This window comes from Ambystoma mexicanum, chromosome 2p (genome assembly GCF_040938575.1).
Source record: "Ambystoma mexicanum isolate Mex_15411 chromosome 2p, UKY_AmexF1_1, whole genome shotgun sequence".
NCBI lineage: Eukaryota > Metazoa > Chordata > Amphibia > Caudata > Ambystomatidae > Ambystoma > Ambystoma mexicanum.
This window is the reverse complement of record NC_090923.1, coordinates 642,170,366-642,198,089: the sequence shown is the minus strand read 5'-3', so window position 1 is coordinate 642,198,089 and position 27,724 is coordinate 642,170,366. Positions and strand designations below refer to the sequence as shown.

General features: G+C 48.9%; 1 protein-coding gene across 5 annotated transcripts in view; it reads right to left on the bottom strand.

Annotated features, from left to right (window-relative positions):
* RNF123 (ring finger protein 123) overlaps nt 1–27,724 on the bottom strand; it is a 3,033,138-nt gene that overhangs the window by 1,586,337 nt on the left and 1,419,077 nt on the right. For 4 of the 5 annotated variants that reach the window (XM_069644183.1, XM_069644184.1, XM_069644185.1 and 1 more), the window contains exon 20: nt 4,601–4,784. In XM_069644183.1, the coding sequence (XP_069500284.1) occupies nt 4,601–4,784 (184 nt within the window). The remainder of the gene's footprint in view (nt 1–4,600; nt 4,785–27,724) is intronic. The other variant, XM_069644187.1, reaches the window with a different exon arrangement.

The window sequence follows — 27,724 nt, the reverse complement described above, 5'->3', positions numbered from 1 at the left end:
CTAAACCAAGTAAATATGCAGGCAGGTTTATAAACATCAGACATAGGAAAGGTTCAGCCAGCCTTACAAGAATGTGCTCTTCTAATCTTGCATATGAACACACATCACTGCAATGAGTGCTTAACTTCTGAACCATTGTGGCACTCAATTTACCAGTATTCATTTCAAATTTGACTATTGCACATGATCAACATAATTCCCACAGGAAGGAAAGAATGCTACAGGAGTTGTGCTGCAAGGAACACACAAACTATATATACCGCAGTGAACACAGAAAGCCTTACATGATGAATTGATCGAGGCAGAATGTACTTGCCAAAACAGACAGGCAATAGGTTTTGAGCATCAGCACCATGGAATACAATATCCTGATGTGTGCTATGCAAGTCTGGTGAACAAAGGAATCTTACTTCTTTAGATCAGGCAGCCTTGTGGGGCCCCCTCCAAGTTGGGGGCCCTGGGCAAGTGCCCCTTTTGCCCTCCCATAAAACATCTCTGCCCAGGATAAGGCCATCTCCCAGGCGAACCTGCTCTAGATTTTCTGAAATTGATGGGAAACAGTAACTGCTACCGTTGAACATCAGCAAAAACAAGCGGGTCACTAGGAGGGATGTCCTCCTAGTCATTACCCTTTCCTGCTTCCCCTCCCTCCTTTATCTTTCCCCTTGAATATCTCCCTCCCCTCCCCTATCTCCCCACTTTCACCTTTTCCCCTTCCCTGCTCCTTCTCCTCCTCACCCCTCCCCATCCCACACAGTCCTACTCCACTACTCTCCCTATTCCCTTCAGTTAATTGCTCTCCTTACTGTTTTGTTGACTGATTCATATTGTAATTTGCTTCTTCTGTTATATTGTTTATTTTTCATGTATTAAGTTGTTCAATTGTGCAGCGCTTTGGTGTAAAGCGCTATATAAACAAATAAATACAAATACAAAATTACGGTGGGAGGAGCTAGAAAAACACTAATGTAGCAACAGTGTGTTCTGTCTGGAAGGTGGACTCATCTAATCATGGGGGACTGGGATGAGTAACAGGTACAACATTATAAGTTACTCAACACAGTGACTAACGTACTCCTTAGTCCATAGTCCCCTTTCCTCCATACTGCATGGGCGTCCCTCACTAGGGACGGGAGACAAACTTTTTCCCCCAGATATATCATCTTTCCCTTTAAATTTAGATGCGTGCAGGGACAAGGCCCTGGGCGCATGCGCTCCCCTGACTCTGCCCACCAGCGCCACTCCTCAGTCCCCTTTGACACGTCGACAATATTAACATTGCCCAATTATACCAGTTTTATTAGGGGGAGGATGGTGGGACGTATGGAGGAAAGGGGACTATGGACGATTACAATTGAATGTAGCCCCAGGGTGGAGAGTTGCCCATCTTAAGAAAACAAGCTCCTTAAGACTGCCTGACCAAATGCTGCGTCCGACCTGGAACCGGCATCCAAGCAGTCGTGCTTGCAGAAGGCTGAGGCTGTAGCACATGTAACCGCTGTGCTGATAACCTGTCACGGTACGTGCCTTTGGAACGCGACAGCCATGGCCCAGGCTCTAATTGCATGGGCATGCATCTTCACTGGAAGAGGTTTGTGCTGCCCCTCAAAAGCCTCCTTGATGGCCGAAACCATCCACCTACCTATCCTTTTTTTGTAAGCACCAGCATGTCCTTTTGCAATGGAATCCCTGTTCTAGCCGTGGGGCGTAGGGTGAGGACTTCTGCCAGTAACCCCGCCTCTGGTTATTCGGCCTCAGGCTAAGGGAGCCCCAAATACTCAGCCAGGCCAGCAAGACGTTCGTGAAAAGCCTTGGCCGACGAGGGCATGTCTGGGTCCTGCTCCTCATCCGTGTCCACTAAAGTGTCCTGTTGGTCCGGTGCAGCTGAAGGAGGGCTGGGCGCAGGTAGCTGTGGCGTACCGACAGGCGCGGGAGGCTGTTGCATCACTGGGTACAGGGCTGCTGTGATTGGCAGAGGCATGGGAGGCAGTGTCATGGGCACTGGCGCGGGCAGATGGAGCTGCTTTGGACCCGGAAGAGCTGGACCCAAGGGCGGGGTGGCCTTGGGTGCTAGTGGCAGTACCAGATGGAGCATGTTCCCGATAACATACTTGAGGATGATGCCCATCTACGTAGACCTCATAAGAGTCAGCAATTATTTTTAAAAAACCTGTCTTCACAGGCCGGCAGAGTGCTTGGTGGAGTGGGCCCTGCTGAGACCTGGGCACACTATCTTGCTGTATGCTGGGCGTATCTGCCCAGCGAGGCTGAAGGATATGCCGCAGGCCATGTGCCAGGCAATGACCAGTCCCACCTGGAAATGCATTTCCCTACCTGGTCCCCAAAGGGGGATGTGTCGGGCGAGACGCCATTTTGTTTGGCCCGTTGGCCATTTTGTCAGGCTGCATGCCAAGTGTCTGTGTCGTGGTGCCTGCCCCGCCAAGCCCTGCCTCCTCCAGGACCCTTGGTGGTGTAAGTTGAGGCCTTCCCTGCACCTCAGGTCGGGGCCTGGTAGGCGGAGTGCCCTCGGCTGTGTCGCCACTAGTGCTGCGTACAGGCGCCCCCTCAGACATCTGTCCAGTATTAGGGTGTAGCCCCACGGGTTGAAACCCGGTCTCCCAGCGTAGTCACTGGTAGGATCTTGCAACTCCACTGCCTGGTGGCTGGTAGCTGAAGCAGCCTTGGTACCTGCACTGGTACTGGGACCCGATAGGTCCCTCCCGCTCGTGCGCTTCCTGGGGAAGGAGTCGCCCTTGCGGGGTGTGGATGAAAACAGTGCCCCTGCCTCGGGCTTGGAGGCGACCTTCTGAAAAGGGCTCTCCACCTGGCTATTCTGTTCTTCAGAGCACGTGGTGTCAGCGCGTCGCACGCAGAGCGGCCCTCCCAGCCGTGGTCGGGGCCAAGGCAGCGGAGGCAAAGAGTGGGGGTCGAACGTAGGTAAGAGCCGTTCGCAGGCTGGACACCTGCTGAAGCCCGGTGATGTCGACATGCTCCGTGGAAGGAGCGTGGTGCCAGAGGACAGAGGTACCTTGATTAAAGACAATAAAAAAGAAGACAAAAGTACTTCTCCGGGGAAAAGCATGTGAATTACTAGGCCGGAGGCCGAACTGAGGATCGCTGGTGAAAGCGGTCCGCTCCCGTCGACGCGGAAAAGAGGACTGAGGAGTGGCGCTGGTGGGCAGTCAGGGGAGCGCATGCTCCAAGGGTCGCGCCCCAGCGCCCATCTAAATTTAAAGGGGAAGGTGATTTTTCTGGTGAAAAGGGTTCCGTCTCCCGGCCATAGCAAGGGACGCCCATGCAGTATGGAGAAAAGGGAACAGGATGTAGGAGTATGGGTAATGCAAAGCTAGCAAATTGCTAAGTCTTACTCAAGCTGGAAAGGAATATGCTACGTTGGAGAAAGCTGCATTCTTCCAATAACCACAAGACCCACATGCACAGTTAAATGGAGTAAACTAAACAGTTAGCAAATGGCAAATCTTTACCATCACTCAGGGGTTATGTGCATCGGCCTGGGGATAGCAAAATGGTTAGAAAATGGGAATACCTTTGCATTATTACAAGTGCAAAAAGCTGTACAATTAGTGAATGCACAAACCTTAACATTATTGCAAAGCATACAAGGGGCAAAGACATTTGAACAAGTAGTTAAGGATCACGACTTCCTATCCCTTCACATAATGAATACGTTGATGGAAAGGGATGTAGAAATGTGAATTAGTAGATAGCAGCACAACCTTGCTAATAATACTGATTTTGAGACAATTGTGGTGATTGGGTTCATAAACCAGTACATTTAACTACTAATTACTGACAAGAATACGAAGGATGTAATAGAATGGGAGTGGGTATGTTGATCTGTTAAGAAATGGTCAAGTATATGAGGATTGCAGGGGGAGTATGAGAAACGTAGAGCAGATTAACTGTCACGATTGGCATCACCACAGACTGCAAGTATGTACTTAGATAAAAAAAAAAAGAATTTGCGAATAAAACATTACCATCAAAGCAGAGAATAGACTATAGATCCTGGGAAAACAGTAAGCCAATCACCAAGGATTAACCCCACTGTAGAGCATAGGATCACTGATGAAGGATGGCTTGAGCTGTGATTTGAAAATGCAAAACCTTACTGTCTGCGCACCGGAAGAGCAGTAAAACAGAGAAATACTAAAAAATTTTGAATGACTGGCAAAGCTTACAATTGTTGCAAGACCATAGCGTGTGGTGGAGTTAGCTGGAGAAAGCTGTTCAGTTGGTGCATGAGCAAGCTTTGCCATAGCCACAAGAATATTATGGGCCAAACTGTACAATTATATGACCAAACACAGCCCTCCAAAGCAGAGCGAAGAATGTGTATGTGGTATAAAGAGAGCAATGCAGTTAACAGTCATCATTGTAGAGGAAAAAAGGGCTGTTTTGGGACAGAATAAGCTCAGGTTAGAGGATTGTCAAAGCTTACCATTACAATAGAACATACAAATAGCATAATGGGGTGAGGTAGAAAAACACTGTAGTTAGTGTATGGCCAAGCCTTACCACCACTGCAGAACAAACCACTGTCTTGCTCGACATTAGAATTTGAGTAACTAAACCTTACCCTCGCTGCAGATCAGAGGGGAGGGAGAGGTGGTACAGTTATCTGTGAGTGACCATGCTTTACCATTGCTGCTGAGAGTGGTGGTGTTCCTGATTTTGTACTCATCCCAGTATGATCTTAAAGCTGTGATCAGTCGATGCAAGAAGCACACCATGTATTCAGGAGGGCAGAGTACTGTTGGGTTCTAGGGGGAAAGAATCAGGATTAAAGAGAGTGAATAGCAACAGAAATGATGGAAACAAGGTTTGTACAGTACAGAAAGTAAAAACTATACACCAGAGAGATTATAAAAGGATATCACAATTAATTCACATTGATGCGGTGAGATCTTTAAAAGAAAAGCAGACTGACCTAGAATGATTTCAGATAATTACCCATCAGAAGGCCTAATATTTGAAAGGTACACCAATGAGCAAATAAAGCAAGCTTATGGAAATTTTAATAACATACCTAAAAAAGGTGTAGTGTGTCTATTGTTGAAACTAGGACATTTCTAGACAGACCAGTGCAGCTCATAGGGTTATGACAGAAACAGACCTGTTTTGGATAACAACTGTTGAAACAAAAGAAAAGGTTGTTGCTCAGCAGATTGTGCATTCACTGGTGACTAGGTTGTGCATGATTCATCAGTGGGGGACAATTAACTACTGTTAGGGTTATATTGAACTACACACACGAAAATGCAAAAGTGCTTTTCATCAATGAAATTTCACCAAATGTGTTTTGCCACTAATCTAGCCAAATCCAAACACTCATGTTAATGTTAAAGGTATTTGTACCACGCACCATCACCACTGCTGTGGTCCTCAGGCGCTTTGGTGGATCTGAAAAGGAGAGTGTCAGGTGGGGTGGGAGGGGTTAGTAGGGTGTAGTGGGAATAGGACAGTGCGAGTTGTGATGTCCTGTTGGCCGCTTCAGTTCGGTTTGTACTGTTTGCTGAGCTTAAGTGCAGTTTTCGATCAGTGCCAGCATTCCCATGTGCTGTTGTGGCGAGTTATGTGTTGTTAGTCTGTTGTTGCAATGTGGTGAAGTGCATGCGGATTGCTGTGCAGAGAGGTGGTTGTGTGAGTTTCAGTATGTTGAGTATGCGGAAAGTTGAAATTTTAAGGAATGGTTACATTGGTTTTCAAGTATTTGTCTATTTCCTACCACTTTGTCTTCGCATTTCTGCGCTCAACCGCTATGGTTATCCTGTGTGTTTGGTACTCTGCTTTGACCGCCTAGTTGGCAGGTGTGCTGGGTAGTGGCAGCTCTCTTAGGTTTGGCCCGAGTGGCTTGTGCATCTAGCTCATATCCGCAACTTCCCCCGCTCTGCGGCAGGTGTAGTTTTGGTCAGAACACTTGTCCCTTATTGTCCATCCTATTGGTTGTCCCTACCTATTCAAGTATCTTTTAGGATTGGTGGCGTGTGGGGTTGAGTGAGCGTGCACGCCCACCCCCGCTTTTATAATGGATGAGTAGGTTGGGGTTTATGGTTTCTTTGATTCCTCCTGAATCTGGAGGGAAGAGACAAGTTTTGAGAAGTTTCCTGAACTCCCGATGACCCCTTGTGTTGCATATGTTTTTTGGTAGGTTATTCCAGGTCGAGGTTGCCAGGTGAGTGAAAGATGATCCTCGGAGTTAGCCAATTTTGGAAAAAACAAATGTTTTTATGTCAATAATGGCAGAAAAAGACTTATTTGCATCAGGTTTTCCATGGAGATAAGAGAAAGCACTAGCTCACCCACGAATTCTCAAAATCATTTTCTTCTGTTTTTGATAATTTTGTCACTTTGCTCAGAATTAGGCTGCAGTAGTACACAAACACAATTTGAAAACTACCGAGCTATTCACATTGTAAGGCCAGAAAAATATAGGCAGAGAGGAAAAATTGAATAAAAAATATACTATAAAATGCACGTAGTCATCTGCAGCCCCCAACACACGCATCCCTATTTTGTCACGAGCGGTAGGATTGGAGGGACAAAACATGAAAAATACATCATAAAATGAACAAATTACTTGCCTCTGGTAACATGCTTTCTGATTGATGTCGGATTAAGCAAATTAGATATATCGTCCTGCGGCAGATCTCGGAAACCTTTCAGCAGCAGAGGCCGCCATGGGTCCCCTCTGCGCTCTCTGCCCTCCAGGCGGGACAGGACATTGGCACAAATATATCGCGCTGCTTCCAGTGACCTCAGTTCACTCGTTTTCCCCACGTGTTCAGCCAAGTTGGGGATAGTGTTATAGGGGGCACAACTTGGTGCATTGAGGGCTCTCAGACTGTGGGCTAGGATAGGAGGGCAATGAAGAATATCCATCAGAAGGAACAGTACCAGAGGTAAGTCATTTGTTCTTCTAATGGATTGTGTCCTCCCACATCATAGATAGATTCCAATAGCAGCACCCACTAGCTGGAGGAAGGATGAGCAAACTCCCATTGACATTAAGATCTGTTGCAGAACCGCTCTACAAAAGAGGGCATGACAGAGTATACAGGCGATAATGTTTTGCAAAAGTACGGATGGAAGCCTACTTTAACGCTTGTTGGGATAGATTTTCTTTATGATGCTTTCCTCCCATAGACTTCCACAGGACTTTCATTCCTTAAGACTATCAGTAATGGGAGACCGTGTCCTTTAGTGGATTAGTGGATTTATTGTAATTTAAAAACGGCACACATCACCTTCAAGTGAAGTAAGGTTTGGATACTTTGATTCCTTATAGATTTGTCTATGTAACTTTGTGGTTATTTCCAGGATGGGCAGGTGGCAGTGGATATTTTTCTGTCATGTTTTTGACATTTTCCTTGTGCTCCTTTGAATTTTACCTCATGATGCCATACAAAGTACATGGTACTCTAAAATGGCCTTGCCACAAGATTTTCGCCTGTTCTTTGGCCTTCTTCCTGCCCTCTTCTCTGGAATTGCCATATATGGAAAGCCCTTTTCACGCAAAGACACTGTTTTCCTGTGCAAAGTGGTGGTCTATGAATGTGGCCAGATTTGGGGGGGGGGGGGAGGTTGGGTCTCTCTGGACCATGTCCAGATCCGAGCCACAGTGGGTCTGCAGTTTGGGAGAATGCTTGGCCAGTGGTTGTCCATGATTTGACCATCCCTGCCACTTTGAATGGTGCAGATAATTAACACTGATCGACAGATCGTTGGAGCTAAGTAAGTACAACCTGCTGAAAAACCGTGACTGAGCGTTGCAGTTGACCATCATGCCTTCCAGCGCAGTCCTGGTGAAGTTCTGCTCCTCTTGTCCTGGTCAAGAAGTCCCCTGTGTGTGCTTCAAGCCTCTGGACTTGTGGGAAGAACCTGTTCGACCTGCTGCTTGAGGATCTTATCTGCTGAGCCTTCAGTAGTGTCCCTAGAACGCCCAGTGGACTGACCAGCTCTCCCCTGAGTTAACTCACTGCAGCTGTCACCTTTACTTGTGCATCCTTGGAACTTGGATCTTCGGACGTCTGCTGCTGCAGTTTCAGCCACAAATATCAAAGAAGTTGTGCAGTGTCTGCTCCATTGTTCATCCTACAAAGATCACCTGTTGCCACCTGATTGTGGCGACTTCTGCAGAATCCAGTCTTCTGAGTGTCCTGGAGATCTCCTGAGGTTGTCTATCCTGTGGAAGTCTGCATCTCTTTCTTTGTGCCAATGATATCCAGTGACCTCTGCACCTGCAGACCCTGCGCTTCCCACGACTGGACACATCGCAGAAGGAGAAATTACCTTATCATAATGTTCTTTCTATGGATTCTTCTCCCGCAGATTCCTCATCTGATAGATATTCCCTCCACTTTTGCTGATTCAGAAATGTTTTCGATAGGTGGCGTAGTGGACCTCGTCCCATCCGTCGACCATCGATCCAACCTGCTCAGCGTCTGGTTGTCGGTTACGGACAGGACGTCAGGCATTGTATAAGTAGTGCATCATAATGCCCAAACTCAGTTCACCCTTTGTTCCAGATCACCACACACTGCATAGGCAAACAGAGAACAAAGGGTCTAATGAGCCCTTTATAAACGAAGTAATATAGGCCTCCAAAGTAGGAACAATTGAAAAAGAACACTAAGGTAGTGTTAGAAAAAAGTTTGTTTTAGGACTGTGGCAGGAAGACAGGAAACAGACAAAGGACCATCATCAAATCAACGTGAAATGGAAAGATGCACACCAACCCCCAAATTTCTGAGCGGGGATGGATGGGAGGGGAGATGAGGAATCTGTAGGAGAAGAATCCATAGAAAGAACATTACGGTGGATTGCTCACCTCCTGCAGATTTCTCATCAAAGCAGTAACGAATGGAGGCTGGAAGAAAGTTCTCTCAAAATGTTTTGCAGCACTGCCTTGCCAAAATGCACATCAGAAGTACGAGTCACATCCAGGCTATAGTGTTTTGCAAAGGTGTGCAAAGATTACCATGTCGCAGCGCGACAGATCTCCCGGACAGAGATCTCTCTCTGCAATGCGGTGGATGCAGAGACCCCCCTTGTGAAATGGGCCCTGATGCCTCCTAGCAATTCTTTCCCAGCGGCCTTGTAACATTTATCTATGTCTGCTTCGTTCTGGGCAGGTCCTTAAGGGCTGAGGAAAAAAGCCACAAAGAGCTGGTCAGCTCTCCTAAAATCAGCTGTCCTGGCGACATAATAACTCAACGCCCTGTTAGAGTCAAGATGATGGAACCGCTCCTCCTGCTTAGAAGGGTGAGGGGGAGGATAGAAGACCGGAAGGTTGATGGACTGTGACAGGTGAAATTCTGATACAACTTTGGGAAGGAACCCAGGCCTTACCCGGAGTGCACCTTTCTCTCGGAAAAGGTCTAAGAAGGGTGGCTTACAGCATAAGGCCTGCTGCTCACTCACCCGCCTAGCGGACGTAATAGCGACAAAGAAGGCTGTTTTCAACAGAAGAAGCAGTAATGGGCATGAGTGCCTAGGCTCAAAAGGAGCCACCAGCAGAAATTTAAGAACCAGATTAAGATCCCAATCTGGGACAACAAAGAGTTGACGGGAATTTATTTACAAGGCTCTTCAGGAATTTTGCCATTACCAGGATCGTAAAAAAACAAACCTTGGTCCCGGGATCTCTTGAACACAGACAGGGCCGCCAAATATCCTTTGACTGTGGCAACCTTAAGGCCTGCAGAGGCCAGTGACAGAAGGAACTCCATCACTGTAATGGTGGGCCAAGAGATTGGGTCTGTCTCGCATTCTCTGCACCACGCCTCAAATCGTCTCAATCTGTACACGTACAAAGATCTTGTAGATGGTCTGCGTGCAGCCAGCAACACCTCAAGTACTTCCTCAGAGAGGTCCCAGTCATCATATCTCATCTTCTCAAGAGCCACGCATGTAGGTTGAGATATACCGGGATCGGATGGATTATTAAGCCTTCCGACTGGGTTAGGAGATCTGGGCGTCGATGCAACCAGTGAGGCGGACAGATCCAAGAGGTCAGAGTACCACGTTCTCCTCTCTCAGTCCGGGGCAATCATGGTCGCTTGAAACCTCCGGAGAACCCATGGAATGACGGGAATCAGATGGAAGGCGTAAAGGAGAGGGAAGCTCCATTCCACCAGAAACTCATCCCCCAGTGCACCATTCGCTGGGAATTCCCTCAAGCAGAACAGTTCGCATTCCATTACCCCAGAGAGAGAAGACCTCCTCTAGGACTTCTTGGCACACTTCCCACTCGTGTGAGACCATGCTCTGCCTGCTCAGAGCATCCGCCAAGTTCTTCTCTCTGCCCGCCAGGTGAACTGCCTAGACCGAGATCCTGTTCTCCAGCAAACAGATCCAAAGCATCATTGCATCCGTTCAGAGGGGGCGGGAGTGCACACCACCTTGCTTGTTGAGGTAGTGCATCACCACTGTGTTGTCTGTCAGGACAAGGAAATGTTTTCCTCACAGAGACGGGCGAACGCTTTCAGGGCTAACCTGATAGCTCGTAACTCCAGTCTGTTGATGTGCCACCTGGCTTCCATTGTTGGCCAGAGGCCGCTCACCTGCAGATCCTCGCAGTGAGCGCCCCTACGCTTCAAGGATGCATCCGTGACTACTCGGGTCTGAGGCCAAGGAGGCTAGAAGGGTTCCCCCGCCAAAAGACTGTTGCGGTCTGCCCCCCAGGACAGGTCTTTGACGGCTGATTTCGTAGTAATCATTGCAGTGATCTCATGCGCAACCTGGCCTTTGGCACTAGAAAAATGCAGGAAGCCAGGAGTCCTAGAAGGCAGAGGAAGGAAGCCGCTGGTAGAGTGGCATTATTCTGGAATAAGTCCACCATCAGTGTCAAGCGGACTACTTTCTCCTCGGGAGGGAAGGCCGTTCCCATCCGGGTGTCTAGGACTGCTCCGATGAACTGGAGCAGTCGGACTGGTGTCATGTGGGACTTCTTTAAGTTTAGGGAGAAGCCCAGCCTGTGCAGCAGCTAACAGGTGTCCTGCAGATGGGAAAAGACCTGCACTACAGACTTCCCTCGGATCAGCCAGTTGTCCAGATATGGAAATATATGGACTCCAGACCTCCTGAGGTGAGCCGCAACTACCGCTATGAGCTTGGTCAAGACCATTGGGGTGGAGAGGGAAGCACCTTGAACTGATAGTGCATATCTCCTATGGTGATCCTAAGGACCTTTCTGTGCTTTCGATGAGTTGGCACATGGAAATAGGCATCCTGTAGGTCTATGGACAGCAGCCAGTCCTGAAGTTCGAGAGAATCTCTCTCGACATCACCATCCTGAATTGTCTTTCCTCAAGAACTTGTTCAACGCCCTGAGGTCCAGAATGGGACGGAGACCTCCTGCTTTCTTGGGCACCAGGAAATACCAAGAATACCAAAGAAATCCTTTCTGTTCAGGAGGTACCTCTTCCACGGCACCCTTCAGCAACAGGACTCTCAGTTCTTCCTGGAGCTCCTGTCCTGGTTGGATTGGAGGTGGAGGTGGTCTGACCAGTGGTTTTCTTAGAAATGGCAGACAATACCCCATTGGATGAGCTGTCCGAAGTAATTTCCTGCCACTGGAGCAAGTGCTTGGTCAACCATCCTCCAATCGGTGCGCTGTGAGAGGGGAAATCAAAGCAGCTTCGGAGGCTGGGTAGCCGCCAACACTGCCGGTTGACCTCTAGAAGCCCCTTCCAGAGCAATAAACACTTCTGCCCTATCCTGGCCGGTGGGAGCTGCGCTCTCCTGCCTAAGGAGCAAATCTCCTGTAATCCCGCAAAAAATTCGGACCTTTTAGCCAGCCCCTGAGAACGTAGGGTCGAAGCGCTGGTGGTCGTCCTCATTGGCACCGACAACATGTCAGCCATGGAGCTGAAAAAGGCGGTCCTGGAATTGGCCAAGAAAGACTGCTTGATGCCGTTCGATGTCGTCGACGGCTTTGCAGTCAGTGCCGACAGAGTTTTCGGCACTGAGGGTGCATCGGCAGGAACCAGCGCCCGAGGAGCGCTGGCAAGCACCAATGCCGAAGGCGGCTCGAACTTGCTCAGCGCGAGCCAGACCGCTCCGCCAACGCTGTTGAGTTTTTGCCCTGGGGACCAGGTCACCGGGTGCCACTGGAGCTACCGCGGTCTGCTGCATTGAGGGCTCAGCTGTACCTGCAGCTGCCTTCTGAAACGTCTAGCATTCGAGTTTTAAATTCCTCCCACTCCGCCCTGGACATCGGCCCCACAAACGAATGACCATAGTCAATTGAAGAATCGGACTCATGCCGGTGGCATCTCCTCTTCTTGTGTGAAGAGGAAGAGGATGAATGGCTACAGGAATGGGGCCTCTTTTTGGTCTTTTTCCAATGCCTCTCTTCCTTTTCTTGAGTGAGCCCCTCCATTTCGGCTTCTGATACCCGAATGGTCTCCTGCGCCAGGGATTTAGAGGGAGGTCGGCCTACTGCAAGCTTGCTCACACAGTCCTTGAGGGATTTCAGATTCCTCTCGCCACACAAAAACTACAGCCTTCTGTGTCTTGACTGGCACCAAGACACCACACGCAGATGCCCTCCATGCATTATTTGAATTGGAGACATGGCTTGACTCGCGTAGAAGAAGAACGACAAAACGTCGAGTAGAAATCAAAGTCTATAGCAGTGTTCCTCGAGCAGTGTACTAAGCACACAGAAAAAAGGAACTGAGGTACAGGGGCGAAGTCCTACAATACATGTACGACGACTGACATAACGTCTGGAGCAGACGACCGAGGAATCGAGGCAAGGCAGATTGATGGGCGAGTTGAGGTGCACTATGCCCCCTGCCGAAAACATTTCAGAGTTGGAATTGATATCTGATGATGAATCTCCAGAAGAACAAGTTACTTACCACCCCTGGTAATGTTGTTTCGACTGGATGTTCCTCCCACGTATTCCTCATCTTTGATATTCGATATGCAGCTTTAGATGCTTTAGGAAAAAGAATTCAGCAGAGGGCCCTGTGTGTTGATGGCATTGACTCGATGTCCCTCAAGTGCCTCCGTCTCGAGGATGATGTCATCGAAGGCATATATAGCACGCACAGAGTCAGTTGGCTTCAGTTCTGTTTTTTCTTACAGTAGAAATACCCGCATAACCACGGGAATGACTGCACTCAGCCTTGAAGGAACAAAAGCTGTAATAGCATGGGAAATTCTACTGTGGGATAGGTTGGGAGGGCGATGAGGAATATGTGGGAGGAACATCCAGTCAAAAGAACGTTGCCAGGGGTAAGTAACTTGTTCTTCGAATGGATTGTGTCCTCCTATGTATTCCTCAGAAAAACCCTATCCTTACAGAAGATAGTAAAGGGTGGCTTAGATTAAATTAATAGTTACTCACTGTAGTGACTAACATACTCTTAGTCCATAGTTCAATTTCCTCCATACTGCATGGGCACCCCTTTCACCAGAAAAACCTTCTTCCCCTTTGAATTTAGAGGCGCACAGCGGCACGGCCCTGGGAGCATGCGCTCCCCTGACTCCGCCCACCGGCGCCACTCCTAAGTCCCCAAGTCGACAATATCCAACATTGCCTAACGACACCAGTATTCTTAGTGGGGAGGATGGTGGGACGTATGGAGGAAAGGGGACTATGAACTACGTAAGAGTACGTTAGTCGCTACGGTGAGTAAATATTAATTACTCTTACGTCCCGTCCCCTTTCCATACGCTATCATGCCGTCCCACTGTATCTGAAATGCATCGCCCTGGGAGCCGAGGCCCTGCCAGGACGGGAACTGTTGGAACTTCCTGTTGTCCCAGGAGGCAAACAGATCCACTTGAGGATTCCCCCATCAGCTGAAGATCTCCAGCAAAACCTGGCCGTTCAATTGCAATTTGGAATTGTCTGCTCCCAGTCTGTTGACCCTGCCCGATTCCAAGTTGGACTCCCCCGGAAGGTGGACAGCCGTGAGGTAGATGTTCTCCAGAGCCCATTCCCACATTCTGACCGCTAGGCTGCACAGTGGCCGGGACCTAGTACCCCCCCCTGATTGTTGACATAGTACATGCTGGTGGAGCTGCCTGTCAAGATAAGGACGGTCTTGCCCCAATGAGCGGAAGGAAAGCTTTGAGAGCTAGCCAGATGGCCTTCAGCTCCAGCCAGTTGATATGAGACTCCTGCTCCTGCCGGGTCCAGACTCCATGGACGTTGTGGCTGTCCAGAGTGGCTCCCAAGCCTTCCAGGGAGGAGTCCATTGTGATGGTGACATGCAAGGCTGGCTGCCGGTAGAGCTTTCCCGTCCGAAGGTTGCAGTCCCTGGACCACCATATGAGGTCCGAGTGGAGAGAAGAAGGGATGCTGACCAGCTGTCCATGAGGCTGCGAAGTGCAGCTGTAATCTCCTCATTCTGAGTCGCGTGTGGGGCACGGCCAGTAGGGCCGCTGCCATGATACCTAATATGTGCTGGTCCCACCAGGCCGAGGTCACTGCTCTGGTAAGGAAGTGAGCAGTGGCTCTCTTGATGGCCGTGACCTTGTCCTCCGTGAGAAAGACTCTTGGAGCCCGTGCCCCAGGTGAGGCCCAGGAGGTCAGGCTCTGAGTAGGATGCACCTGAGAATTCTTGAGCTTGATCGTAAACCCCAGGTCGTGGAGAGTCCTCTTAAGTGCAGAGGATGTATGGATAACCGCCTCCAGAGATCTCGCCCTGACGAGCCAGTCGTCCACGTACGCGTAGATGTGGTGGTCCTGGGCCCTGAGGAGGGCTGCCACTGCATTCATGAGCCTGGTAAATACCCTGGGGGCTGAGTTGAGGCCAACGGGTAGCACCTTGTATTGGAAACGACAGCGCATGACCCTGATGCGCAGGAAGGAGCAATGTGGTTGCCAAATCGGAACATGTAGATAAGCGTCCTTCATATCCAGAGAGCACATCCAGTTTCCCCTGTCTAGTGTCTCCGCAATGAGTGCTGGCGTAACTATCTTGAATATTTGAAGAGGGAAAGAGAGGCTAAGGGTGGATAGGTCCAACACAACTCTCAGGCCAGCCTGGTTCTTTGTTTTTATGGCAAAAATCCTGGAATAGAAGCCCAATCCTCTCTGGGAGGCTGGGACTTCTTTCACTGCCTGGCTCTCGACAAGCGGCTGAATTTCTGCCAACAGAGTTAATGTCACAATCTGTGGGAGTGCAGGGAGGAGAGGGAGGGACCGGTAGGCAGAATACCCAGGGATACTACAGAGAGGATCCAGGGGTCTGAAAGGTTTTGGCACCAAAATTGCACGTGAAAGGCAAGCCTGCCCCCCACCGGAGAAACGTGGACCCAAAGGGACACTGCGGAGAGTGGGGCCAAGAAAAAGCCCTTGCCCCCACCCCTTTTGTTTGCACCGGTGCTGACTCGGAGAGCTGTCACGCTGCCTCAACCTCTGTTCCTGGAAGCCCCAGAACCCGCCGAACGCCTGCCCCTTGTCAGAGCGTTGATGTGACTGGGTATACGCCTAGGGCGTGGCCTTCGTTAGGATAGAGACTTTGCAGTTTGCAAGCTGTTCTTCTTTTGATCTAATTCCTCATCAGTGGTAGAGTGAAAGAGGTCACTACCCTCAAACGGAAGGTCCAATATGCGTTCCTGGAAGTCAAGGTTAAACTTAGTAGCCCGAAGCCAGGCGGTCCTTCTCATGTCCATGGCCTGGCCAGAGTTATTGATGTGAGCCACGGTGGACTCCATGATGTCCTGCGCCACCTGTTTGTCTTCTGCTAGCCCCCCCTTGAAGCGTGCTTGGCTCTGCACCAGAAGCTCTGGAAGGAAGTCGGCTATTTCCCACCAAAGCCTTTGGTTAACGGCTGCCAGCATGGCATCAGCACTGGATTGACGCAGGTGCAGAGGCGCATTGAAGTACGGCTTGTTAGGCAGAATCCTGTGCAGTTCCCTTAGGGAGTACTACAGAAGATTAAGACTACAGGTATATGCAATAAATCCCCTTTGGCATCAGTCTGTAGCTGAGCAGTCAGACCTATCTCAAGAGGGAGATGAGCAGTATTCAGGGTTTACACAATAGGGCTACAGTACTATGGAACAAGGAAACACTGACCAAAGCTTTGTATCAAAAAGAATATGACAATGCATTACTTACCGTAAAAGCATTTCTGATGGTTGTATCTGCTTAGATTCACATGCTGTGCATAGGTCCGACATCCAGTGGTCACTGCGGAGTATTGCATTTTGTTTTTCGTAATCGAAAAAGGAGACGTCGACAAGGCGTGTCTGTAACACTATCCCTATAGTGACGTGCGTTGTACCCACAATCCCTCACGCGTCGAGGTCCCTCTGTTTGTATTTTTCTGCCCTGAGGGAGCCTTCTAGACGTGAGTGAGTACAGAAAAGAGAGAAATATAGAAAAGGATGTCTATGTTCCTTCCATCCGAGCGGGGAGGAAGGGTTGGCGCATGTGAATCTAAGCAGATACAACCATCAGAAATGCTTTTACGGTAAGTAATGCATTGTCTTCTGATGTTTGTTAATCTGCTTAGAATCACATGCTGTGCATAGACTAGCGAGCAGTACCCGGAGTTGGCGGTGGGTTATGAGAAGGAACAGTAGAGAAAAGATGTCTTAATACTGCCTGTCCCACCTGGGAGTCAGATCTAGAGTGTGCATCTAGACAGTAGTGTTTTGTAAAGGTGTGCACAGAACTCCAGGTAGCCGCTTTGCAGATGGACTCAAGGGGAACATTTGCAATGAACGCTATGGAAGCCCCAGTGCCTCGAGTGGAATGTGCTCTTGGCTTGAAGGGTAGTTCTCTCTTAGCAAGAGTGTAACAGAGTGATGCATTGAACAATCCATCTAGATATAGTGGACTTTGAAACTGCATCTCCTTCTCTTCCTGCTGCCACAGAGACAAAGAACTTATTAGTCTTTCTCAGTGGTCTGGTTCTTTCCATGTACAACATGACAGCTCTGCGTACATCTAGTGTATGCAGACTTTTTTCTCCCAAGCTGGAAGGGTTTTGAAAGAACGTTGGTAGTTCTATTGATTGGTTTACATGAAATTTCGAGATGAATTTTGGTGCAAACCTTGGGTGTGTGCGTAGAACCACCTTATCCTTGTGAACTGTTACGAAGGGGTCTAGTACAGAAAGAGCCTGTAGTTCACTTACTCTCCTAATGGAGGTGATAGCTATTAGGAAAGCAGTCTTAAGAGTGAGGTCTTTAAGAGTTGCTTTGTGCATGGGTTCGAAAGGAGGGCCCATGAGTCTAGAAAGTACCACATTTAAGTCCCATCCGGGAGCAGGGTTAGCTATCGGAGGGTGTATTCTCTTTACCCCCTCCATGAAGGCCTTGATAACTGGTATCTTCCACCACGACACTTTAAGTTGGGAAGTGGTGTATGCAGAAAGTGCCGCTAAGTGGACTTTAATGGAATTGAACACTAGACCTGAATCCAGTAAATGGGTCAAGTACAGAACAATGTTAGTGGGAGAGCAGTCAACCGGGTTGATGCTCTTACCTCTACACCAGATGACAGATCTTTTCCACTTGCTAGAATAGCAGTGGCGAGTATTAGGTTTTCTGGCTTCCCTGAGGATGTCCATACATCTCTGCGGGAGTTGTAAATGTCCAAATTCTATGATCTCAGGAGCCAGGCTGCTAAGTTCATGGTCTGAGGGCATGGATGCAGTGTCCTGCCCTTGTCTTGTGACAGCATGTTGTACGGGCAGGGAAGTTTCACTGGGGGAGATAGGGACATCTCCATCAAGTGAGCGAACCATGGCTGCCGGGCCCACATTGGGGCCACTAGTATCATGGTAACCTGCTCCTGGTGCCTCTTGTGATTGGGGCCACTAGTATCATGGTAACCTGCTCCTGGTGCATCTTTTTGCACCACTTTGTTGAGAAGGGGAGTCGGGGGGAAAGGCGTAAACAAATTTCCCTGACCATTGAATCGACAGACCGTTCCACTTGGACTGGTTCTGGGGGTACCTGGAGGCGTAACTTTGGCATTGTGAGTTTTCCAGAGTTGCGAACAGGTCTATTTCCGGGAATCCCCATTGCGTGAAGACGTCTAAGACGATGTCTTCGTGCAATTGCCATTCGTACTCTTCGGGCAGGGGGAAATCTCTGCTGAGTTTGTCTGCTAGCAGATTGAGTTCCCCTGGTACATGTTGTGATAGTAGAAACATGTTGTGTTTGAGAGCCCACTTCCATATATTCTGGGACAGCTTGGACAGTCCTGGAGAGTGAGTGCCCCCTTGCTTGTTGAGGTAGTACATGGCTGTGGTGCTGTCTGTGAGGACCATCACTGTCTTTCCTTGTAGGTGTTCCTGAAAGGCTTTCAGTGCTTTGAACACCGCTAGTAGTTCCAGCAGGTTTATATGCTTGGATGCTAAGCTCGGAGTCCACGCTCCGTGAGCAGTCTGATGGGATAGGTGAGCCCCCCATCCTGTAAGGGATGCGTCTGTGGTTAGAGTGGCTTCCACTGCGGGTGTGGCAAAAGTTTTCCCTAATAACAGGTTTTCTTTTGTCCACCACCGTAGCGAGAGAACCAAGGCCTGCGAGACCACCACTAGATCGTCCCATTGTCCGCTGGCCTGACACCACTGGCTGTAGAGCCACTCTTGCATTGGGCGCATGCGCAGGCGCGCGTGAGGTACCAAATAAATACTTGACGCCATCATCCCTAGCAAGCGCATTGCTTTGCGTACAGTCACCTGTCGACCTGCCACATAATGGGGGATCTGAAACAGCATGTTTTGGACCCTCTCGTTGGAGGGGAAGACGAGGCCGTACTTTGTTCGAATTAGAGCCCCTAGGAATTGTTTGATTTGGCTGGGGTCTAAGCTGGACTTCTTTTCGTTGATGGAGAAGCCCAGTTGGGACAAAAGGTCTACGGTCTTTTGGGTATTGGAGAAGCATGTTTCGTAAGAATCCCCTGTTATGAGCCAGTCGTCGAGGTAAGGGTATACCGGGATGGATAACCTGCGCAGGTGGCCCGCTGCCACTGCCAGTACTTTCGTGAATACCCTTGGTGCAGATGCTATCCCGAAGGGTAGTACTCTGAACTGGTAGTGTTTGTTCTCTATCTTGAACCTGAGGTATTTTCTGTGCGCTGGCAACATTAAAATATGAAAGTATGCATCTTTCATGTCTAGTGTTGTCATGTAATCCCCTTGTGATAACAGTGGGATTACTTCCTGCAAGGTCACCATACGAAACCTTTGGGGTTTGACAAACTTGTTCGCTGGGCGCAGATCTAATACAGGGCGCATGGTTAAGTCCTTTTTGGGTACAAGGGAGTACACTGAATAAATACCTTCTGTTACCTGAGATAGGGGGACAGCCTCTATAGCTTCTTTTTTCAGTAGCTCTTCTACTTCTTGAAGAAGAATGGTGAGGTGTTCCGGTGTCATGCGTCGGTTCCGTGGGGGTCTGTACTTCAGTGAACCGTTGAATTCGATGCAGTATCCGTGGGCTATGATGGATAATACCCAGCGGTCTGACGATATTCCCTCCCATGCTGAAAGGAACGATGTTAGCCGGCCCCCGACCGGTGATGCATGGGAGGGGACCTGAATCTTCGGGTCATTTGTTGGTATTGGGCGTGGAACCTTTGGGGCTGGAGCCGCGACCTCTTCCTTTGCCACGGCGTTGGCCTCTTTGACTGAACTGGGTGTTGTTACCTTGGTTAGAGGGCCAGTTGGTAGCAGAGTAAAATTGCTGTTGGTTTTGCTGCTGGCGTTGGCTACGAAAGGAGCGTCTATTGCCATAGCCGCGTCTGTTAGGGGGCCTAGAAATTTGGTCAAGAGTCTTGATGGTATCAAACTCTTTCTTTACATGTTCTAGTGCCTCATCAACTGCTTTCCCAAACAGATGTGTTTGTTCTATGGGCTTATTTATCAGGGAAGCCTGGGTTTCCGGCTTCGTCTCTGCGGCATTTAAGGAGTTCTTTACGATGCCCTGGTTTACAAGAGTTCCCTCTGAGATTATAGCCAACAGGCGTGAACGCAGGGGTTCTGGTGCGTCCTCTGCTTCGCTGCGCAGCTTGCTCCACTGTGCATCTGCGTAGCTAGCTAGTAGGGAATTGTTATTAGCAATCCTAGTTGAGAAGGCGGCGGAGGTCGTGATTCTCTTCCCAAGTGCATAGAGCTTCTTGCCCTCTTTGTCAGGTGGTGCCTCACTAGTGGATAGTGGTACCCCCACTCTTTTTCTTGTATTAGTAACTACGAGGGAGTCCGGAATAGAATGTCCTCTGATGTACAAAGGGTCAGAGGACGAAGGGCTGAAGAGCTTTTCTATCCGAGGGTTGACCCCTCTGACTAAGGCAGGATTGGAAAGGGAAGGAGTTATTCTTCTCTTTATAGAAGCCAGGAGCGGAATAGACTGACTAACAGGGGCTTTTTCTTTAATAACTTTCTCCACAAAGTCTATGTCAGGAAGAGTCTCCCCTGTGTCTATTTCAAAATGCGCTGCTGCCTTACGCAATAGTGCATTAAGTGAAGGTTGGTCATCTATGGGAGAGGTGTTTCCAATAGGTGAATCCTTGGGAGGAGAAGGGTGAAAGACATCAGGGTCTGAGTGCACTGATGGGGATTGCCAAGGCTGCACTGATGGGCATTGCCAGGGCTGCGAGGTAGCTGTATCTTCTTCAAAAGCTCCTGCACTAGTGTAAGGATCTTCTTCAAACCCCTCTTCCTCATGTTCTTCCTCTCCACCCAAACACTCCTCATCTTCCTGGAGGTATTGCTCCTCTTCAGTGAGGTCAAATACGTCTGTAGAAGGGGGAAACAGCCTAGGAATCTTGACCCTAGGGTCATCCTGGGGCCATTCTCTTGGTCTTTTGGGTGTGGGTGGGTTTTGGCTTCCCAAAAACCTTTCCATTTTCTCCATACAAGAATGGAGTCTTTCAAGGGTCTCATGGAATAGTCTAGAGGGGGGAAATCAGTGTTTTCACCTTCAAAACGCTTAGAACGCTCCCACAACGTCGAAGAGAGGTTTCCGTCGCCCTCTGAAAAGCCCTCCGGTAGTTCAGAAGTGCCCTTAGATGAAGGGGGCAGTTCCTGGCTACTCTTGTGCTTTTTCGGCGTTTCCATAGCTTTTTGTGTGGTATTCGACGTTTGTTTCGTCGTCCGCTTACGTTTGTCTTCGGAAACAATTCTCGCCAGGCTCTCGACAACGAGTTTGTCAGTAGAGGGCTCTGGTGTCGACGTTGCCTGCGTTACGCGTTGTTCCTCGACGGCCGCTCTATGGAGCGTTACGTCGGATGATTTTGAGGTAGCGCCCGTGTTTGATGAAAGCCCAATCGCTGGTCGCGGCTGCCTTTGCGGGTGGGGCTTCAGACCCTTACGGTCTGAGGTAGACGCAGGAGTGCCCTGCGCCCCCTTCGGCGCTGATGGATCCTTCGTCTTCGACGAAGAGCCGTGGGTTGTGTGCTTAGGCCTATGGGGTCTATGTGCGTCCTTGTCGCCGGGGTGTTCATCCCCATAAGCAGGGCATGAGCCGAGCCCGTCGGGGCCGGGGACGGACGTCGAGGAGCGCGAGCGCTCCTTCTGGGGGTTAATGACTTCCGTAACGGACGTCGAGTTATCACCCTCCTCGTCACTTTCTGTAACAGCGGAGGCGGGTGAGGAAACTGACTTCGACATAGCGTAGTCCGCCCACCTCTTAACTTTGCGTTCTTTAAGAGTTCTTGGTTTCAAGAGCTTACAGGCCGCGCAGCTGTCCTCCTTATGATCGAGGGGCAAGCAATGATTACAAAGCTTGTGTTTGTCCTTCCAAGTGTATTTGCCCCTACAGCGTGGGCAAAACTTAAAAGGTGTCCTCTCCATAGCTGAGGCAATAATAACTGGTGATAACAACCCCAAGGGAAAGATAGGGGAGAAAGAAAGACATTCTCAAAGAGAAGATAAAAGTTCGAACCCCCACTCTCCCTACTGTATGTTGGCCGGCGAGGCCAGGCCACGTGTTCGGCAGCGCCGAAGGATCTCCTCCGTCTCTTCCCCTCGGTCGAAAAAACTTGCTCGGCGGAAAAACAGCTTCACAGCTAACGTCGAGGGGAGGGATCTTTAACAATATAATAAGTATAATTAAGGACCGAGGTCCGTAGTAAGTATTTGCAATGTCTCTCTAGGAGCTCCGCGTAAGGCGACCAGAAGCTGGGCGGAAAAAAACAATCTGAGGGACCTCGACGCGTGAGGGATTGTGGGTACAACGCACGTCACTATAGGGATAGTGTTACAGACACGCCTTGTCGACGTCCCCTTTTTCGACTACGAAAAACAAAATGCAATACTCCGCAGTGACCACTGGATGTCGGACCTATGCACAGCATGTGATTCTAAGCAGATTAACAAACATCAGAAATATATTTATTTTACACACTCTCAATTTAACACACAAGTTACTAGTATTAAAGCAAGTTAAAACAGTCAAGAAAAGTATACACAACTCCCTATTTAAATTGTAGACACGTTTGAGCAAGAGTGAAAACTGAGCAAAACGGCACAGTGTAAACCAAGCAGAAATGGCACTCTAACAATTTCTCAGAAGGGAGGGAAAGGACAAGTCATACAGGGTTAGACTCCTAAACACACCAGCAACACTGCTCAATTGGATTGTGAACAAGTTAGGCAAGGCAGTACGTTAGCATAAGCAATACTTAGGTGAAAACCGAGCACAATGGCACTTCAGCGATATATAACAAGGGAAGGAAAGGTGGTTATAAGAGTCTTGGTGCACCAACACATTTCTTGAGGAAAAGCAATCTAGAGAAGGCAGTTGTAAAAGATTTAGCCAGAGTCAATAGGCCTGTGCCAAAGTCAATGATACAGGGCAAGTGCCCAGGGTCAAACAGTTCTAGTAGCTGCAGTCAAGTCTTTGTTTAATGACTGAAAAGACGGTTGCAGAAGTTAAAAAGATAATGTTAGATGATAGGGGCGGCCAACCCAGAATGTAAGTAAAGGATTTAAAACACCTTTAGCAGTAACCAGCGAAACAGGAGGCCTGGCGGAACAATGTACCTTGAAAGTGGAAGAGGCTCCTGCGGTGGTGGTAGTTCCTGGCAGTTCCTGCAGTTCGGGAGGTCCAGAAGAGGAAGAGAGGCTCTCATCGTGGAGGAAGGTTCGAGTTACTGCACTGCCCAGGGATGAAGCCAGCCGCGGTGCTGCCAAAACGGAATAATAGGTACACTCCTTTAAATCACGGTCGTGGTAGACGGGTGCCTGGCTATACGGTCTTCGAGTGCTTGGCACTGGTGATTCGACCAAGGCAGGTCCTGGAAGACGATTGGCAAACTGGTTGGCCCCACCAGCTCAAGGGAAGAAGGCTCTTGCAGGTGAAGATCCTCTCTTGACATTGGAGAAAAGTGGTGATGATCTGCAGCAGGGCTTCACCGGTGGTTCAGTCGTTTCAGAGGTCTTCAGCTTCTCTCCTCTTCGGGTTTCTTACTTCCAGTGGTGAAGTCTTGTCCTCCAGCCCTCAGAGCCCTGCTTTTATGCAGAAAAAACCCCATTCATACAGCCTAGCTGTCACTCGCACAGCGGGGTGGTTGCCCTAGTGGGATAAACCCCAGCCTATCAGGGCAGAGTGTGACTTGGGTTGCTTAGGCAACCCTGTCCAGGGTGCCTATTCCCCCTTCCACACATCCTGTCTACCCCAGACTCAGTGGCACCGAGAGGAGGGCTTCTGTGAAGAAGCCCGCCAAAAGGACGAACAAAGGATCCCCGACCTGGGTTAGGATTTCAGAGAAAGACACGAGAAAGAAATAGTATCAAAGATCTGGCTATAAAAACCTACTGGAGTAAAGTTAATAAAAAAATAAACCTGCGGTATGTTAGAGGTTGCGGTCGAATATTTACGGTAGTGACCACTGCCACCAGCCAGAAACTTGGAGAGAGGGACTGGACGGTACCCTCTCGAAAATGAACACTAGGGAAAAACTTTTAACCCTTTCCAGTACTTCCAAACTAAGAGGGGTTGAGTTAGGGAGAATTCTCATCTATGGCTAATTTCGCTCACATAATGAGTCCCCCAACAACTTTGCTGGACTTCTGGAGTTTCTTTTTTCTCACTTGGTAAGAGTGTGAGCTTTTCCTCCACTCCTACCTGTGTTTTGCTATGTGTTTCTACCTGTTTCTTTGTGATTGTGGGCCTGCAGTACATCACTTCAGTAGCCCCCTTCTTTGTGTGTGTCACCCAGCACCTTCTGTGCAGTGGCACAGGGTTGTCACTCAGACTCCCCCGACTCAATTTCTGAGGCGACTACTGTCCCCCAGAAAAGGGTAAAGTTATCATTAACTTTACTTAGTCAATCTACCACAGATCCAGTACACCCCATCTTCCATGGAGTACTGGAAAGGGTTAATTTGTATCCCTTTTTATCTGTACCTCCTAGAGCATTGTTTTGCTCTTTTAACATTTAGACTTGGCTGGTGGCAGTGATATCTACCCTAACTTTTCTACTGCGATTATATTATTAGATACACGTGGTACTGTTCTTGGCTATTATATTAGCCCCGAACATAAACCCGCTTGACCAAATTGTCTTTCTTTTGGCTTTCTTTTGGGTTTATTCGCCATTTCTTTTTGTTAAAGTCCTTCTTGTGTTTTACTTTGGGTGGCAAACTAGGTTTGCCTTCTTTGTTCACCGTCTTTTGGCGGGCTTCTGCTCAGAAGCCCTCCACCAGGCGCCTGGGTGTCTAGGTGGGCTGAATGTGAGGGAGGGGTGTAGTCACCCCCTGCACAGGGTATCCTAGGAAACCCAAGTCACACTTTGCCATGATTGGCTGAGGTGGTTGTCCAGGCTGGACAACCCCCCTGCTGGGTGATTGACAGCCAGGCTGTGTGAATGGGGGTTTTGCGCATAAAAGGCAGGTCTCTTGGGCTAGAAGTCAGAGTCGCCACTGGAACTACAAGGAACCGAAGAGAAGCAGAGAGAACGGCGGCTGCTGCAAATACCCCGTCCTGGCGAAGCCCTGCTGCAGTCCTGAGCTATCTTCCCTTCAACGACTAAGAGAAGATCCAGTCAGAAGTCTTCTTCCCTTGAGCCTGGTGGGGTCAACCAGCTCATCTTCCACAGCCAGAGGATCCTCTTCGTGGTCGAAATCGCTGCACACTGCTGTAGTGGTCCGGATAGCCATCTGAAGAGCCTCTCCTGTTTTAAAGGAGCACACCTTTTATTCACTGTCGCTGCTGCTGGCTTCATCCTTGTGTAGTGCAGACCCCTCCTGATGTCCTCCTTCTTGCCGAAGCTCCAGGAACCGTGGATCTGCAGGAAACCACCAGGAACCACTGCCTTTGCACCAGCTTCTTCATTGAATAAGGTACTGTGTTCTGCTTTGAGGAACTAGGGTGAATTCCTTTTCTCCTCCTCCAAGGCTTGCCCTGGTCTTCCCTCCTTCTTATAACTTTTGCTTCCTCTAAAGACAATATCCAAGTACTCCTGGCAACCTTGAATCTTGAACTGTCCGACTGTGTACTCCTCGACAACAGGAACCCGGTTCCACTTGACACTGGCTCCGGCCTATTGACTTTTGTATTTCTGTCAGCGAGTGTTCTCTGATTCTGTCTGCCTTGACAAAAGTATTGCATATGATTTTTGCCGCCAACTCTCTCTGGTTAGCCCAGGTTCTAAGTGTGTTTTGGCCCGGTAACATTTCTCGCTGACGATAGGCGTTTCTTTAATACGACCGATCTGTCAAAAAGTGATCGCATGTGGATCCCCGGTAACGTCTTATGTTTCACAACACCGGTCTGCCAAAACATAAGGTACTTACCTTGAGTTATTCTGTGCCAAGAGAATTGGTTGGTTGTAGTGTATTTTACGTGTGGTTTTGAATTTATAGAAGTGTTGTGGTCCCTTTGTGTAATCTCTGCTACTGCTCATATACTCTTGAGATAAGCCTGGCTGCTCCGCTACTGCTACCATTTTAACATAGTAGTACAGGCTTGTACCAAAGGTAAAACTTGTATTGCCTCCTGTAGTCTTAATTGTGTGTAGTGGTCCCTAAGGGCACTGCACAGGATTCTGCCTAACAGTGACAGGCATATTTGTTGTGGCCTGCATGCAGTGTCACTTATGCCATGGACATCTTAGTGTGGTTTGTGTAAGATATGGCATTGCCTTGCTGCAGGCATCTGCATGTGTCTGTGCTGCGTGACAACTATGCTGGGAATTTGTGTGTATTGGGCCATGGCTTGCCTCTTTAGACAGACATACTGGTGGACTATCATCAGACTCTGCATTACAGTGTTTTCTTAGGACACTCACCTCCGACCACCGATGACGTGGCACCACACTTCATGCCTCCCATTTTCTCCTCCTTGCCTAGCAGCGCCGAGGACGAGGTGGCCAAGGACGACCGAGGCTTCGAGTCGAGTGATGCCGCAGCAATCACTGAAGAGTGTGGTTTAGGATGAGCCGACAGTAGGAGTGGATCCCCCTTCATCTGCCTATACTTGGCGACAAGGCGCCGATTGACAGGTGTTGGGGAGAATTCTCTGTTTGGGCTGAATTTCCTAACCTAGTGAGTCCCCCAGCAGCTTTGCTGGATTTCTGGAGTTTGGTTTTTTCTCCTGCCAAGAGTGAGACTCTTTTTCTCCCACTCTTGGACATGATTTAGGGTGTTCCTTTGAATGTTAATGTGTTTCATGGGCTATGGGGTCTTTTACTCCATAGGGTCCCATATGTTTTTGTATGTGTGTTACACAGCACCCTCCGTGCAGTAACACTGGGGTGTCATAGTGACCCACCACCATAGACTCCATAGCCACTTACTACTGGACCGCGAATAAAAGGACCGCTCCTTTTAATTGAGAACTCCGCGGCTGGTTTCTTCCCTGGCAGTGCAACGGACTCCTGCTTTCCTCCCCGACAAGATCCTCTCTTCCCCCGGACGAAGCACCGACTTGCACCCGCTGCCAGGAACAACTGCCCCCGCTGGAGCGTTCTCACCATTTTAAGGTACCGTACCCGCCAGGCCTCCCTTTCTAAAGATTGCTACAAGGTAACAATAATCCCTTAACCTTCTGGACTGGGCTGGTCGCCTTGACCATCTAACTGGCCCCTTTCTTTTTAGCCCAACTCTTTCTGAACTTATTGCAAGACTTTTGGGCACTTTGAACCGTGTGACCTTGGACACATTTCGACCGGAGCCTCTTAAAGTGGGTCCGGCCTTGTTAGCTTTGACTTTACGGTTTTAACCTGCCTTCTTTCTACTGTGTTCTTCCGAAAGTGTTGGGATCTGTTTCTATCTTTGCTCTGCCTTTCTCTCCCCTTTAAACCGATTGATTAGAGTGCCATCTTCGTTAGGCGCTCACCGCTGTCTGAAAATAAGTGTTGCTTTACTTAAGACTTGTCTAACTAATTGTGGAAGGGAGTGTGTATCTTTTAGTTTCCGTGTTTTTGAACTGCTCAAAATTAGTGCCAGTGTGTTTTACTAGATGTGTTTTTAAATAAATAATTATATCTCTTTTACACCAAGCTCTGGTCAGTGTTTGCTTGTTCTACTGTGTTCGTCTGACCCATTGTGAATACTCTGTACACTGCCTAACTCTTCTTGAGAGAAGTCCGACTGCTCAGCCACAGCTACCAGGTAAATCTGGGTGGTACAGACTGCTACCAATTGGGTTTACTGCCAACCACCTGTAGTCTTAAATCTTTTGCAGTGGTCCCAGAGGGAACTAACAACAGGCTGGGCCAAGTGTGGTTTGAGCTACCCCTTCTTGGCCAAAGCAACAAAGTCCTTCTGCATCAGGA